At 56.8% G+C, this 13,845-nt stretch overlaps 1 protein-coding gene across 1 annotated transcript in view; it reads left to right on the forward strand.

Annotated features, from left to right (window-relative positions):
• mrgbp (MRG/MORF4L binding protein) overlaps positions 1 to 13,845 on the forward strand; it is a 56,806-nt gene that overhangs the window by 40,031 nt on the left and 2,930 nt on the right. Inside the window, exon 3 of the mRNA XM_072515353.1 lies at positions 13,260 to 13,334. Within this exon, the coding sequence (XP_072371454.1) occupies positions 13,260 to 13,334 (75 nt within the window). The remainder of the gene's footprint in view (positions 1 to 13,259; positions 13,335 to 13,845) is intronic.

A 13,845-nucleotide genomic window follows, 5' to 3' on the forward strand; every position in this document is an offset into this window, starting at 1 on the left:
GGTCACTCTAGTGTGGGGGGGTTAATGGTCACTCTGGTCTGAGGGGTTAATGGTCACTCTGGTCTGAGGGGTTAAAGGTCACTCTCTTGTGCAGGGGTTAATGGTCACTCCCTGGTCTGAGGGGTTAAAAGTCACTCTCTGGTGCGGGGGGGTTAATGGTCACTCTGGTGTGGGGGGTTAATGGTCACCCTCTGGTGTGGTGGGTTAATGGTCACTCTCTGGTGCGGGGGGTTAATGGTCACTCTGGTGTGGGGGGTTAATGGTCACCCTCTGGTGTGGGGGGTTAATGGTCACTCTCTGGTGCGGGGGGGTTAATGGTCACTCTCTGGTGCGGGGGGGTTAATGGTCACTCTGGTGTGGGGGTTAATGGTCACCCTCTGGTGTGGGGGGGTTAATGGTCACTCTGGTGTGGGAGGGTTAATGGTCACTGGTGTGGGGGGTTAATGGTCACTCTCTGGTGTGGTGGGTTAATGGTCACTCTGGTGTGAGGGATTAATGGTCACTCTCTGGTGCAGGGGGGTTAATGGTCTGGTGTGAGGGATTAATGGTCACTATCTGGTGTGGGGTGTTAATGGTCACTCTGGTGTGGGGGGATTAATGGTCACTCTCTGGTGTGGGGGGATTAATGGTCACTCTGGTGCGGGGGGGTAATGGTCACTCTGGTGTGGGGGGTTAATGGTCACTCTGGTGTTGGGGGGATTAATGGTCACTCTCTGGTGTGGGGAGGTTAATGGCCACTCTCTGGTGTGGGGGGGGTTAATGGTCACTCTGGTGTGGGCGGTTAATGGTCACTCTGGTGTGGGGGGGTTAATGGTCACTCTGGTGTGGGGGGATTGATGGTCACTCTCTGGTGTGAGGGGGTTAATGGTCACTGGTGTGAGGCGGTTAATGGTCACTCTCTGGTGTGGGGGGGTTTATGGTCACTCTGGTGTGGGGGGGTTAATGGTCACTGGTGTGGGTGGTTAATGGTCACTCTCTGGCGTGAGGGGTTAATGGTCAGCCTCTGGTGTGAGGGGTTACTGGTCACTCTCTGGTGCGGGGGGGGGAGGGTTAATGGTCACTATCAGGTGTCGGGGGATAATGGTCACTCTGGTGTGGGCGGTTGATGGTCGGGGGGTTAATGGTCACTCTCTGGTGTGGGCAGGTTAATGGTCACTCTCTGGTGTGTGGGGGGGTTAATGGTCCCTCTGGTGTGGGGGCGTTAATGGTCACTCTCTGGTGTGGGGGGGGTTAATGGTCACTGGTGTGGGGGGTTAATGGTCACTCAGGTGTGAGGGATTAATGGTCACTCTGGTGCGGGGGGGTTAATGGTCACTCTGGTGTGGGGGGTTAATGGTCACTCTGGTGTGAGAGGGTTAATGGTCACTCTCTGGTGTGAGGGGGTTAATGGTCACTCTGGTGTGGGGGGTTAATGGTCACTCTCTGGTGTGAGAGGTTAATGGTCACTCTGGTGTGGGGGGTTTATTGGTCACTCTGGTGTGGGGGGTTTAATGGTCACTCTGGTGTGGGGGGTTAATGGTCACTCTGGTGTGAGGGGGTTAATGGTCACTCTCTGGTGTGAGGGGTTAATGGTCACTATTTGGTGTGAGGGGTTAATGGTCACTATCTGGTGTGGGGGGGTTAATGGTCACTGATGTGGGGGGGTTAAAGGTCATTCTGGTGTGGGGGGTTTTATGGTCACTCTGGTGTGGGGGGGTTAATGGTCACTGGTGTGGGCGGTTAATGGTCACTCTCTGGTGTGAGGGGTTAATGGTCAGCCTCTGGTGTGAGGGGTTACTGGTCACTCTCTGGTGCGGGGGGGGAGGGTTAATGGTCACTATCAGGTGTGGGGGGATAATGGTCACTCTGGTGTGGGCGGTTGATGGTCGGGGGGTTAATGGTCACTCTCTAGTGTGGGCAGGTTAATGGTCACTCTCTGGTGTGTGGGGGGGTTAATGGTCACTCTGGTGTGGGGGGGCTAATGGCCATTCTCTGTTGTGAGGGGGTTAATGGTCGCTCTCTGGTGCGGGGGGGGGTTAATGGTCACTCTATGGTGTGAGGGGTTATTGGACACTCTGGTGTGGGGGCGTTAATGGTCACTCTCTGGTGTGGGGGGGTTAATGGTCACTCTGGTGCGGGGGTTAATGGTCAATCTGGTGTGGGGGGTTTAATGATCACTCTCTGGTGTGGGGGGTTAATGGTCACTCACTGGTGTGGGGGGGTGATGGTCACTGTCTGGTGTGAGGGGGTTAATGGTCACTCTGGTGCAAGGGGGGTTAATGGTCACTCTCTGGTGCGGGAGGGGTTAATGGGCACTCTGGTGTGAGGGGTTAATGGTCACTCTCTGGTGGGGGTTGGGGGGTTCATGGTCCCTGGTGTGAGGGGGTTAATGGTCACTCTGGTGTGGGGTTAATGGTCACTCTCATGTGGGGAGGGTTAATGGTCACTCACTGGTTTGGGGGTTAATGGTCACTCTGGTGGGGGGGGTTAATGGTCACTCTCTGGTATGGGGGGGTTAATGGTCACTCACTGATGTGGGGGGGTTAATGGTTACTTTGGAGAGGGAGGGTTTAATGGTCAATCTCTGGTGCATGGGGGTTTAATGGTCACAGGTGTGAGGCATTAATGGTCACTCTCTGGTGTGGGGGTGTTAATGGTCACTCTGGTGTGAGGGGTTAATGGTCACTCTGGTGTGAGGAGGTTAATGGTCACTGGTGTGAGGGGTTAATGGTCACTCTCTGGTGTGGGGGTGTTAATGGTCACTCTGGTGTGAGGGGTTAATGGTCAGTCTCAGGTGTGAGGGGTTAATGGTCACTCTGGTGTGAGGGGTTAATGGTCACTCTCTGGTGTGAGGGGTTAATGGTCACTCTGGTGTGAGGGGTTAATGGTCACTGTCTGGTGTGAGGGGTTAATGGTGACTCTCTGGTGTGAGGGGTTAATGGCCACTCTCTTGTGCAGGGGTTAATGGTCACTCCCTGGTCTGATTGGTTAATGGTCACTCTCTGGTGTGAGGGGTTAAAGGTCACTCTCTGGTGCGGGGGGGTAGTGATCGCTCTCTGGTGCGGGGGGGGGGGGGGGTTAATGGTCACTGTGGTGTGGAAGGTTAATGTTCACTCTCAGGTGTGGGGGGTAAAGGTCACTGGTGCGGGGGGTTAATGGTCACTCTGGTGTGAGGGATTAATGGTCACTCTAGTGTGGGGGGGTTAATGGTCACTCTGGTGTGGGGGTTAATGGACACTCTGGTGTGGGGGGTTAATGGTCACTCTGGTGTGAGAGGGTTAATGGTCACTCTCTGGTGTGAGGGGGTTAATGGTCACTCTCTGGTGTGGGGGGTTAATGGTCACTCTGTGGTGTGAGTGGTTAATGGTCACTCTGGTGTGGGGGGTTTAATGGTCACTCTGGTGTGGGGGGTTAATGGTCACTCTGGTGTGAGGGGGTTAATGGTCACTCTCTGGTGTGAGGGGTTAATGGTCACTATCTGGTGTGAGGGGTTAATGGTCACTATCTGGTGTGGGGGGGTTAATGGTCACTGATGTGGGGGGGTTAATGGTCATTCTGGTGTGGGGGTATAATGGTCACTCTCTTGTGTGGGGGGTTAATGGTCACTCTCTGGTGTGAGGGGGTTAATGGTCAGCCTCTGGTGTGAGGGGGGATAATGGTTACTCTGGTGTGGGCGGTTAATGGTCGGGGGGTTAATGGTCACTCTGGTGTGGGGGTGTTAATGGTCACTCTGGTGTGGTGGGTTAATGGTCACTCTGGTGTGGGCAGGTTAATGGTCACTCTCTGGTGTGGGGGGGTTAATGGTTACTCTCTGGTGTGGGGGGGGTTAATGGTCACTGATGTGGGGGGGTTAATGGTCATTCTGGTGTGGGGGTATAATGGTCACTCTCTTGTGTGGGGGGTTAATGGTCACTCTCTGGTGTGAGGGGGTTAATGGTCAGCCTCTGGTGTGAGGGGGGATAATGGTTACTCTGGTGTGGGCGGTTAATGGTCGGGGGGTTAATGGTCACTCTGGTGTGGGGGTGTTAATGGTCACTCTGGTGTGGTGGGTTAATGGTCACTCTGGTGTGGGCAGGTTAATGGTCACTCTCTGGTGTGGGGGGGTTAATGGTTACTCTCTGGTGTGGGGGGGTTCATGGTCACTCTGGTGTGTGGGGGCTAATGGCCACTCTGGTGTGAGGTGGTTAATGGTCACTCTGGTGTGGGGATGCTAATGGTCACTCTCTGGTGTGAGGGGGTTAGTTGTCGCTCTCTGGTGCGGGGGGGGGGGTTAATGGTCACTCTGGTGTGGGGGTATAATGGTCACTCTCTTGTGTGGGGGGTTAATGGTCACTCTCTGGTGTGAGGGGGTTAATGGTCACTCGTGTGAGGGGGTTAATGGTCACTCTGGTGTGGGGGTGTTAGTTGTCACTCTGGTGTGGGGGGGTTAATGGTCACTGGTGTGGGCGGGGTTAATGGCCACTCACTGGTGGGGGGGTTAATGGTCACTCTTGTGCGGGGGGGGGCTAATGGTCACTCTGGTGCGGGGGGTTAATGGTCACTCTTGTGTGGGGGTGTTAGTTATTACTCTAGTTTGGGGGGTGTTAATGGTCACTCTGGTGCGGGGGTGTTAGTTATTACTCTGGTGTGGTGGGTTTAATGGTCACTCTGGTGCGGGGGGTTAATGGTCACTGTGGTGTGGAGGGGTTAATGGTCACTCTGGTGCGGGGGGTTAATTGTCAGTCCAGTGGGGGGTGGTTAATGGTCACTCTGGTGCGGGGGGTTAATTGTCAGTCTTGTGTGGGGGGGTTAATGGTCACTCTGGTGTGGGGGGGTTAATGGTCACTCTGGTGTGGGGCAGTTAATGGTCACTGGTGCGGGGGGGTTAATGGTCTCACTGGTGCGGGGGGGTTAATTGTCAGTCTGGTGTGGGGGGGTTAATGGTCACTCTGGTGCGGGGGGTTTATTGTCAGTCTGGTGTGGGGGGGGTTAATGGTCACTCTGGTGCGGGGGGTTAATGGTCACTGTGGTGCGGGGGTGTTAATGGTCTCTCTGGTGTGGGGGGGTTATTGGTCACTCTGGTGTGAGGGGTTAATGGTCACTCTGGTGTGAGGGGTTAATGGTCACTCTGGTGCGGTGGGTTAATGGTCACTGGTGCGGGGGGTTAATGGTCACTCTGGTGCTGGGGTGTTAATGGTCACTCTGGTGCGAGGGGTTAATGGTCACTGGTGCGGGGGGTTAATGGTCACTCTGTTGCGAGGGGTTAATGGTCACTCTGGTGCGGTGGGTTAATGGTCACTGGTGCGGGGGATTAATGGTCACTCTCTGGTGCGGGGGTGTTAATGGTCACTCTGGTGCGGTGGGTTAATGGTCACTGGTGCGGGGGGTTAATGGTCACTGGTGTGGAGGGGTTAATGGTCACTCTGGTGCGGGGGTTAATTATCAGTCTGGTGTGGGGGTGGTTAATGGTCACTCTGGTGCGGGGGGTTAATTGTCAGTCTGGTGTGGGGGGGTTAATGGTCACTCTGGTGTGGGGCGGTTAATGGTCACTGGTGCGGGGGGGGTTAATGGTCTCTCTGGTGCGGGGGGTTAATTATCAGTCTGGTGTGGGGGGGTTAATGGTCACTCTGGTGCTGGGGGCTAATGGCCACTCTGGTGTTAGGTGGTTGATGGTCACTCTGGTGTGGGGGGGCTAATGGTCACTCTCTGGTGTGAGGGGGTTAGTGGTCGCTCTCTGGTGCGGGGGGGGGGGGTTAATGGTCACTCTGGTGTGGGGGTATAATGGTCACTCTCTTGTGTGGGGGGTTAATGGTCACTCTCTGGTGTGAGGGGGTTAATAGTCACTCTCTGGTGTGAGGGGTTAATGGTCACCCACTGGTGTGGGGGATTTAATGGTCACTCGTGTGGGCGGGTTAATGGTCACTCTCTGGTGTGGGGGGGTTAATGGTCACTCTCTGGTGTGGGGGGTTCATGGTCACTATCTGGTGTGGGGGGGGGTTAATGGTCACTGATGTCGGGGGGTTAATGGTCACTCTCTGGTGTGAGGGGTTAATGGTTAGCCTCTGGTGTGAGGGGGGTTAATGGTCACTCTCTGGTATGAGGGGGGATAATGGTCACTCTGGTGTGGGCGGTTAATGGTCGGGGGGTTAATGGTCACTCTGGTGTGGGGGTGTTAATGGTCACTCTGGTGTGGGGGGTTCATGGTCACTCTGGTGTGTGGGGGCTAATGGCCACTCTGGTGTGAGGTGGTTAATGGTCACTCTGGTGTTGAGGGACTAATGGCCACTCTTTGGTGTGAGTGGGTTAGTGGTCGCTCTCTGGTGCGGGGGGGGTTAATGGTCACTCTGGTGTGGGGGTATAATGGTCACTCTCTTGTGTGGGGGGTTAATGGTCACTCTCTGGTGTGAGGGGGTTAATGGTCAGCCTCTGGCGTGAGGGGGGATAATGGTCACTCTGGTGTGGGCGGTTAATGGTCGGGGGGTTAATGGTCACTCTGGTGTGGTGGGTTAATGGTCACTCTGGTGTGGGCAGGTTAATGGTCACTCTCTGGTGTGGGGGGTTAATGGTTACTCTCTGGTGTGGGGGGGTTAATGGTCACGCTGGTGTGGGGGGGCTAATGGTCACTCTCTGGTGTGAGGGGGTTAGTGGTCGCTCTCTGGTGCGGGGGGGTTAATGGTCACTCTGGTGTGGGGGTATAATGGTCACTCTCTTGTGTGGGGGGTTAATGGTCACTCTCTGGTGTGAGGGGTTAATGGTCACCCCCTGGTGTGGGGGGTTTAATGGTCAATGGTGTGGGCGGGTTAATTGTCACTCTCTGGTGTGAGGGGGATAATGGTCACTCTGGTGTGGGGGGGATAATAGTCACTCTCTGGTGCGGGGGGGTTAATGGTCACTCTGGTGTGGGGGGGTTAATGGTCACTCTTTGGTGTGAGGGGGTTAATGGTCACTCTGGTGTGTGTGGGGGGGGGGGTTAATGGTCACTCTGGTGTGGGGGTGATGGTCACTGTCTGGTGTGAGGGGGTTAATGGTCACTCCGGTGTGAGGGGGTTAATGGTCACTCTCTGGTGAGAGGGGTTAATGGTCATTCTATGGTGGGTGGGGGGGTTAATGGTCACTGGTGTCAGGGGGTTAATGGTCACTCTCTGGTGTGAGGGGGTTAATGGTCACTCTCTGGTGTGGGGAGGTTTAATGGTCACTCTCTGGTGTGGGGGGGCTAATGGTCACTCTCTGCTGTTGGGAGGTTAATGGTTACTCTCTGGTGTGGGGAGGGTTAATGGTCTCTGGTGTGGGAGGGTTAATGGTCACGTTCTGGTGTGGGGGGGTTAATGATCACTCACTGGTGTGGAGCGGTTAATGGTCACTGTCTTGTGGGGGGGATTAATTGTCAATGTCTGGTGCGGTGGGGGTTAATGGTCACTCTGGTGTGGGCGGGATTAATGGTCACTTACTGGAGTGGGGAGGGTTAATGGTCATTCTCTGGTGTGGGCGTGTTAATGGTCACTCTCTGCTGTGGGTGCTTTAATGGTCACTCTCTGGTGTGGGGGGTTAGTGGTCACTCTTGTGCTGGGGGGTGTTAATGGTCACTTACTGGTGTGGGGGGGTTAATGGTCACTCTCTGGTGTGGGGGGATAATGGTCACTCTGGTGTGGGGGGGTTAATGGTCACTCTGGTGTGGGTGGGTTAATGGTCACTCTGGTGTGGGAGGTTAATGGTCACTCATGTGAGGGGGTTAATGGTCACTCTGGTGTGGGGGTGTTAGTTGTCACTCTGGTGTGGGGGGGGTTAATGGTCACTGGTGTGGGCGGGGTTAATGGTCACTCACTGGTGGGGGGGGTTAATGGTCACTTTTGTGCGGGGGGGGCTAATGGTCACTCTGGTGCGGGGGGTTAATGGTCACTCTTGTGTGGGGGTGTTAGTTATCACTCTGGTTTGGGGGGTGTTAATGGTCACTCTGGTGCGGGGGTGTTAGTTATCACTCTGGTGTGGTGGGTTTAATGGTCACTCTGGTGCGGGGTGTTAATGGTCACTGTGGTGTGGAGGGGTTAATGATCACTGGTGCGGGGGGTTAATTGTCAGTCTGGTGTGGGGGTGGTTAATGGTCACTCTGGTGCGGGGGGGTTAATTGTCAGTTTGGTGTGGGGGGGTTAATGGTCACTCTGGTGTGGGGCGGTTAATGGTCACTGGTGCAGGGGGGTTAATGGTCTCTCTGGTGTGGGGGGTTTAATGGTCTCTGGTGCGGGGGGTTAATTGTCAGTCTGGTGTGGGGGGGTTAATGGTCACTCTGGTGCGCAGTCTGGTGTGGGGGGGTTAATGGTCACTCTGGTGCGGGGGTGTTAATGGTCACTGGTGCGGGGGGTTAATGGTCACTCTGGTGCGGGGGTGTTAATGGTCACTCTGGTGCGAGGGGTTAATGGTCACTGTTGCGGGGGGTTAATTGTCAGTCTGGTGTGGGGGGGGTTAATGGTCACTCTGGTGTGGGGCAGTTAATGGTCACTGGTGCGGGGGGGGTTAATGGTCTCTCTGGTGCGGGGGGTTATTTGTCAGTCTGGTGTGGGGGGGTTAATGGTCAGTCTGGTGCTGGGGGGTTAATTGTCAGTCTGGTGTGGGGGGGATTAATGGTCACTCTGGTGCGAGGGGTTAATGGTCACTCTGGTGCGGGGGTGTTAATGGTCTCTCTGGTGTGGGGGGGTTAATGGTCTCTTTGGTGTGGGGGGGTTAATGGTCACTCTGGTGCGGGGGCTTAATGGTCACTCTGGTGTGAGGGGTTAATGGTCACTCTGGTGCGGTGGGTTAATGGTCACTGGTGCGGGGGGGTTAATGGTCACTGGTGCGGGGGGTTAATGGTCACTGGTGCGGGGGGTTAATGGTCACTGGTGCGGGGGGTTAATGGTCACTCTGGTGCGGGGTTGTTAATGGGCACTCTGGTGCGAGGGGTTAATGGTCACTGGTGCGGGGGGTTAATGGTCACTCTGGTGCGAGGGGTTAATGGTCACTCTGGTGCGGTGGGTTAATGGTCACTGGTGCGGGGGGTTAATGGTCACTCTCTGGTGCGGGGGTGTTAATGGTCACTCTGGTGCGGTGGGTTAATGGTCACACTGGTGCGGTGGGTTAATGGTCACCGGTGCGGGGGGTTAATGGTCACTCTGGTGTGGTGGGTTTAATGGTCACTCTGGTGCGGGGGGTTAATGGTCACTGTGGTGTGGAGGGGTTAATGGTCACTCTGGTGCGGGGGGTTAATTGTCAGTCTGGTGTGGGGGTGGTTAATGGTCACTCTGGTGCGGGGTGTTAATTGTCAGTCTGGTGTGGGGGGGGTTAATGGTCACTCTGGTGCGGGGGGTTAATTGTCAGTCTGGTGTGGGGGGGTTAATGGTCACTCTGGTGCGGGGGGTTAATGGTCACTCTGGTGCAGGGGGGTTAATGGTCTCTCTGGTGTGGGGGGGTTAATGGTTACTCTCTGGTGTGGGGGGGTTCATGGTCACTCTGGTGTGTGGGGGCTAATGGCCACTCTGGTGTGGGGATGCTAATGGTCACTCTCTGGTGTTAGGGGGTTAGTTGTCGCTCTCTGGTGCGGGGGGGGGGGTTAATGGTCACTCTGGTGTGGGGGTATAATGGTCACTCTCTTGTGTGGGGGGTTAATGGTCACTCTCTGGTGTGAGGGGGTTAATGGTCACTCGTGTGAGGGGGTTAATGGTCACTCTGGTGTGGGGGTGTTAGTTGTCACTCTGGTGTGGGGGGGTTAATGGTCACTGGTGTGGGCGGGGTTAATGGCCACTCACTGGTGGGGGGGTTAATGGTCACTCTTGTGCGGGGGGGGGGCTAATGGTCACTCTGGTGCGGGGGGGTTAATGGTCACTCTTGTGTGGGGGTGTTAGTTATTACTCTAGTTTGGGGGGTGTTAATGGTCACTCTGGTGCGGGGGTGTTAGTTATCACTCTGGTGTGGTGGGTTTAATGGTCACTCTGGTGCGGGGGGTTAATGGTCACTGTGGTGTGGAGGGGTTAATGGTCACTCTGGTGCGGGGGGTTAATTGTCAGTCCAGTGGGGGGTGGTTAATGGTCACTCTGGTGCGGGGGGTTAATTGTCAGTCTGGTGTGGGGCGGTTAATGGTCACTGGTGCGGGGGGGTTAATGGTCTCACTGGTGCGGGGGGTTAATTGTCAGTCTGGTGTGGGGGGGTTAATGGTCACTCTGGTGCGGGGGGTTAATTGTCAGTCTGGTGTGGGGGGGGTTAATGGTCACTCTGGTGCGGGGGGTTAATGGTCACTGTGGTGCGGGGGTGTTAATGGTCTCTCTGGTGTGGGGGGGTTATTGGTCACTCTGGTGTGAGGGGTTAATGGTCACTCTGGTGTGAGGGGTTAATGGTCACTCTGGTGCGGTGGGTTAATGGTCACTGGTGCGGGGGGTTAATGGTCACTCTGGTGCTGGGGTGTTAATGGTCACTCTGGTGCGAGGGGTTAATGGTCACTGGTGCGGGGGGTTAATGGTCACTCTGTTGCGAGGGGTTAATGGTCACTCTGGTGCGGTGGGTTAATGGTCACTGGTGCGGGGGGTTAATGGTCACTGGTGTGGAGGGGTTAATGGTCACTCTGGTGCGGGGGTTAATTATCAGTCTGGTGTGGGGGTGGTTAATGGTCACTCTGGTGCGGGGGGTTAATTGTCAGTCTGGTGTGGGGGGGTTAATGGTCACTATGGTGTGGGGCGGTTAATGGTCACTGGTGCGGGGGGGTTAATGGTCTCTCTGGTGCGGGGGGTTAATTGTCAGTCTGGTGTGGGGGGGTTAATGGTCACTCTGGTGCTGGGGGCTAATGGTCACTCTGGTGTTAGGTGGTTGATGGTCACTCTGGTGTGGGGGGGCTAATGGTCACTCTCTGGTGTGAGGGGGTTAGTGGTCGCTCTCTGGTGCGGGGGGGGGTTAATGGTCACTCTGGTGCGGGGGGTTAATGGTCACTGGTGCGGGGGGTTCATGGTCACTCTGGTGCGGTGGGTTTATGGTCACTGGTGCGGGGGGTTAATGGTCACTCTGGTGCGGGGGGGTTAATAGTCACACTCTGGTGTGGGGGAGTTAATGGTTACGCTCCACTGCCGGAGGGTTAGTGATCACTCTGGTGTGGGGGGGTTAGCGGTCACTGGTTTGGGGGAGTTAGTGGTCACTCTCTGGTGCGGGGGGGTTAGTGGTCTCCTTGCCTTGGGGGGGGGGGGTTTGTCATCATTGTCTGGTGCGGGGGGGGTTAATGGTCACTGTGGTCTTGGGGGGGGTTAGTGGTCACTGTCTGCTGCGGGGGGGGTTAATAGCCACTCTGGTGTGGTGGGGGCTAGCGGTCACTGGTCTGGGGGGGTTAGTGGTCACTCTCTGGTGCGGGCGGGGGTTAATAGTCACTCTGGTGTGGTGGGGGTTAGCGGTCACTGGTCTGGTGCGGGCGGGGTTAGTGGTCACTCTGGTCTTGCGGGGGAGGGCTAGTGTCTCTGTGTGGTGCGGGGGGGGCAGTGTCTGTGGTGCGGGGGGGGCAGTGTCTCTGTGTGGTGCGGGGGGGGCAGTGTCTCTGTGTGGTGCGGTGGGGGCAGTGTCTGCGGTGGGGGGCAGTGTCTGTGTGGTGCGGGGGGGGCAGTGTCTCTGTGGTGTGGGGGGGGGAAGTGTCTCTGTGGTGCGGGGGGGCAGTGTCTGTGTGGTGGGGGGGTCAGTGTCTGTGTGGTGCGGGGGGGGGGCAGTGTCTCTGTGGTGCGGGGGGGGCAGTGTCTCTGTGTGGTGCGGGGGGGGCAGTGTCTCTGTGTGGTGCGGGGGGGGGGCAGTGTCTCTGTGTGGTGCGGGGGGGCAGTGCCTCTGTGATGCAGGGGGGGGCAGTGTCTCTGTGTGGTGCGGGGGGGGCAGTGTCTCTGTGGTGCGGGGGGGGCAGTGTCTCTGTGTGGTGCGGAGGGGGCAGTGTCTCTGTGTGGTGCGGGCGGGGTTAGTGGTCACTCTGGTCTTGCGGGGGGGGGCAGTGTCTGTGGTGCGGGGGGGGGCAGTGTCTCTGTGTGGTGCGGGGGGGGGCTCTGTGGTGCGGGGGGGGCAGTGTCTCTGTGTGGTGCGGGGGGGCAGTGTCTCTGTGTGGTGCGGGCAAGGTTAGTGGTCACTCTGGTCTTGCGGGGGGGTGCAGTGTCTCTGTGTGGTGCGGGGGGGGGCAGTGTCTCTGTGTGGTGCGGGGGGGGGCAGTGTCTCTGTGTGGTGCGGGGGGGGCAGTGTCTCTGTGTGGTGCGGGCGGGGTTAGTGGTCACTCTGGTCTTGCGGGGGGGGGCTAGTGTCTCTGTGTGGTGCGGGCGGGGTTAGTGGTCACTCTGGTCTTGCGGGGGGGGGGCTAGTGTCTCTGTGTTGTGCGGGGGGGGGCAGTGTCTCTGTGTGGTGCGGGCGGGGTTAGTGATCACTCTGGTCTTGCGGGAGGGGGGCAGTGTCTTTGTGTGGTGCGGGCAGGGTTAGTGGTCACACTGGTCTTGCGGGGGGGGGAGTGTCTTTGTGTGGTGCGGGCGGGGTTAGTGGTCACTCTGGTCTTGTGGGGGTGGCAGTGTCTTCATGTGGTGCGGGCGGGGTTAGTGGTCACTCTGGTTTTGTGGGGGTGGTGGGCAGTGTCTCTGTGTGGTGCGGGGCGGGCGGGCGCAGTGTCTCTGTGTGGTGCGGGGGGGGGGCAGTGTCTCTGTGTGGTGCGGGCGGGGTTAGTGATCACTCTGGTCTTGCGGGGGGGGGCAGTGTCTTTGTGTGGTGCGGGCAGGGTTAGTGGTCACACTGGTCTTGCGGGGGGGGGGGAGTGTCTTTGTGTGGTGCGGGCGGGGTTAGTGGTCACTCTGGTCTTGCGGGGGGGGCAGTGTCTTCATGTGGTGCGGGCGGGGTTAGTGGTCACTCTGGTTTTGTGGGGGGGGTGGGCAGTGTCTCTGTGTGGTGCGGGGGGGGCGAGCGCAGTGTCTCTGTGTGGGGCGGGGGGGGCAGTGTCTCTGTGTGGTGCGGGGGGGGCAGTGTCTCTGTGTGGGGCAGGATCTGACTCCACTTTCTCAATGTGCTTTGAGAGGCTTTTTTTGATAAATTTAGAGTGCCCAATTCTGTTTTTCCAATTAAGGGGCAATTTAGCGTGGCCAATCCACCTACCCTGCACATCTTTGTGTTGTGGGGGTGAAACCCACGTAAACACGGGGAGAATGTGCAAACTCCACACGGACAGTGACCCAGAGCCGGAATTGAATCTGGGACCTCGGTGCCGTGAGACTGCAGTGCTAACCACTGCACCACCGTGCTGCCCTGCTTTGAGAGTTGAATGTGTAATACTTTGGTCATCTTCACAGGGAAGAGCGGAGCGGAGGAGGAACTGAAGGAGGAGCACAAGGAAGAGTTGCTGGAGCAACCACTAGCTGAAGAGGGTGGGTACCTGGGGTGTGGGGAAGGTGGGGAATTGGAACATGTTGATTTGGTCGACGGTCTGCCCTCTCTCTCCTGGGCTACTGAGTCTGATGTATCACCATGACATGCTCAGTGCTAAAAGGCACTGGAACCCAGGGCGGATCAGCCCCTTCTCCAAGGGGTGAGGGCCCTGGGGGTGGCGCTACGATGTGGTCAACAATTCCAAAAGACGACCCGACCCTGTAGTTTCTCACGCCTGTCATATGGTTGCTTTGGCAATTATAGATAGCTTATTGGTCTGTATTCGAAGAAGTGCATATAATTGCAATCAGGAACAGCAGCGATTCTGTCTCATTAGCCGAGACCAGCGTTTGTGCTTCAAGGAAAATGTAGGAGCAGAGGTGGCCATTCAGCCCAGCGAATGTGCTCTGCCATTCAATGACTGGTATGATCATCCTCAATTCCACTTTCCCATCTGATCCCCACAATCTTTGATTCCCTGACTGATAAAAAAAAATCTCTTCCCATTCT

Source organism: Scyliorhinus torazame, chromosome 8, assembly GCF_047496885.1.
Source record: "Scyliorhinus torazame isolate Kashiwa2021f chromosome 8, sScyTor2.1, whole genome shotgun sequence".
Taxonomy (NCBI): Eukaryota; Metazoa; Chordata; class Chondrichthyes; order Carcharhiniformes; family Scyliorhinidae; genus Scyliorhinus; species Scyliorhinus torazame.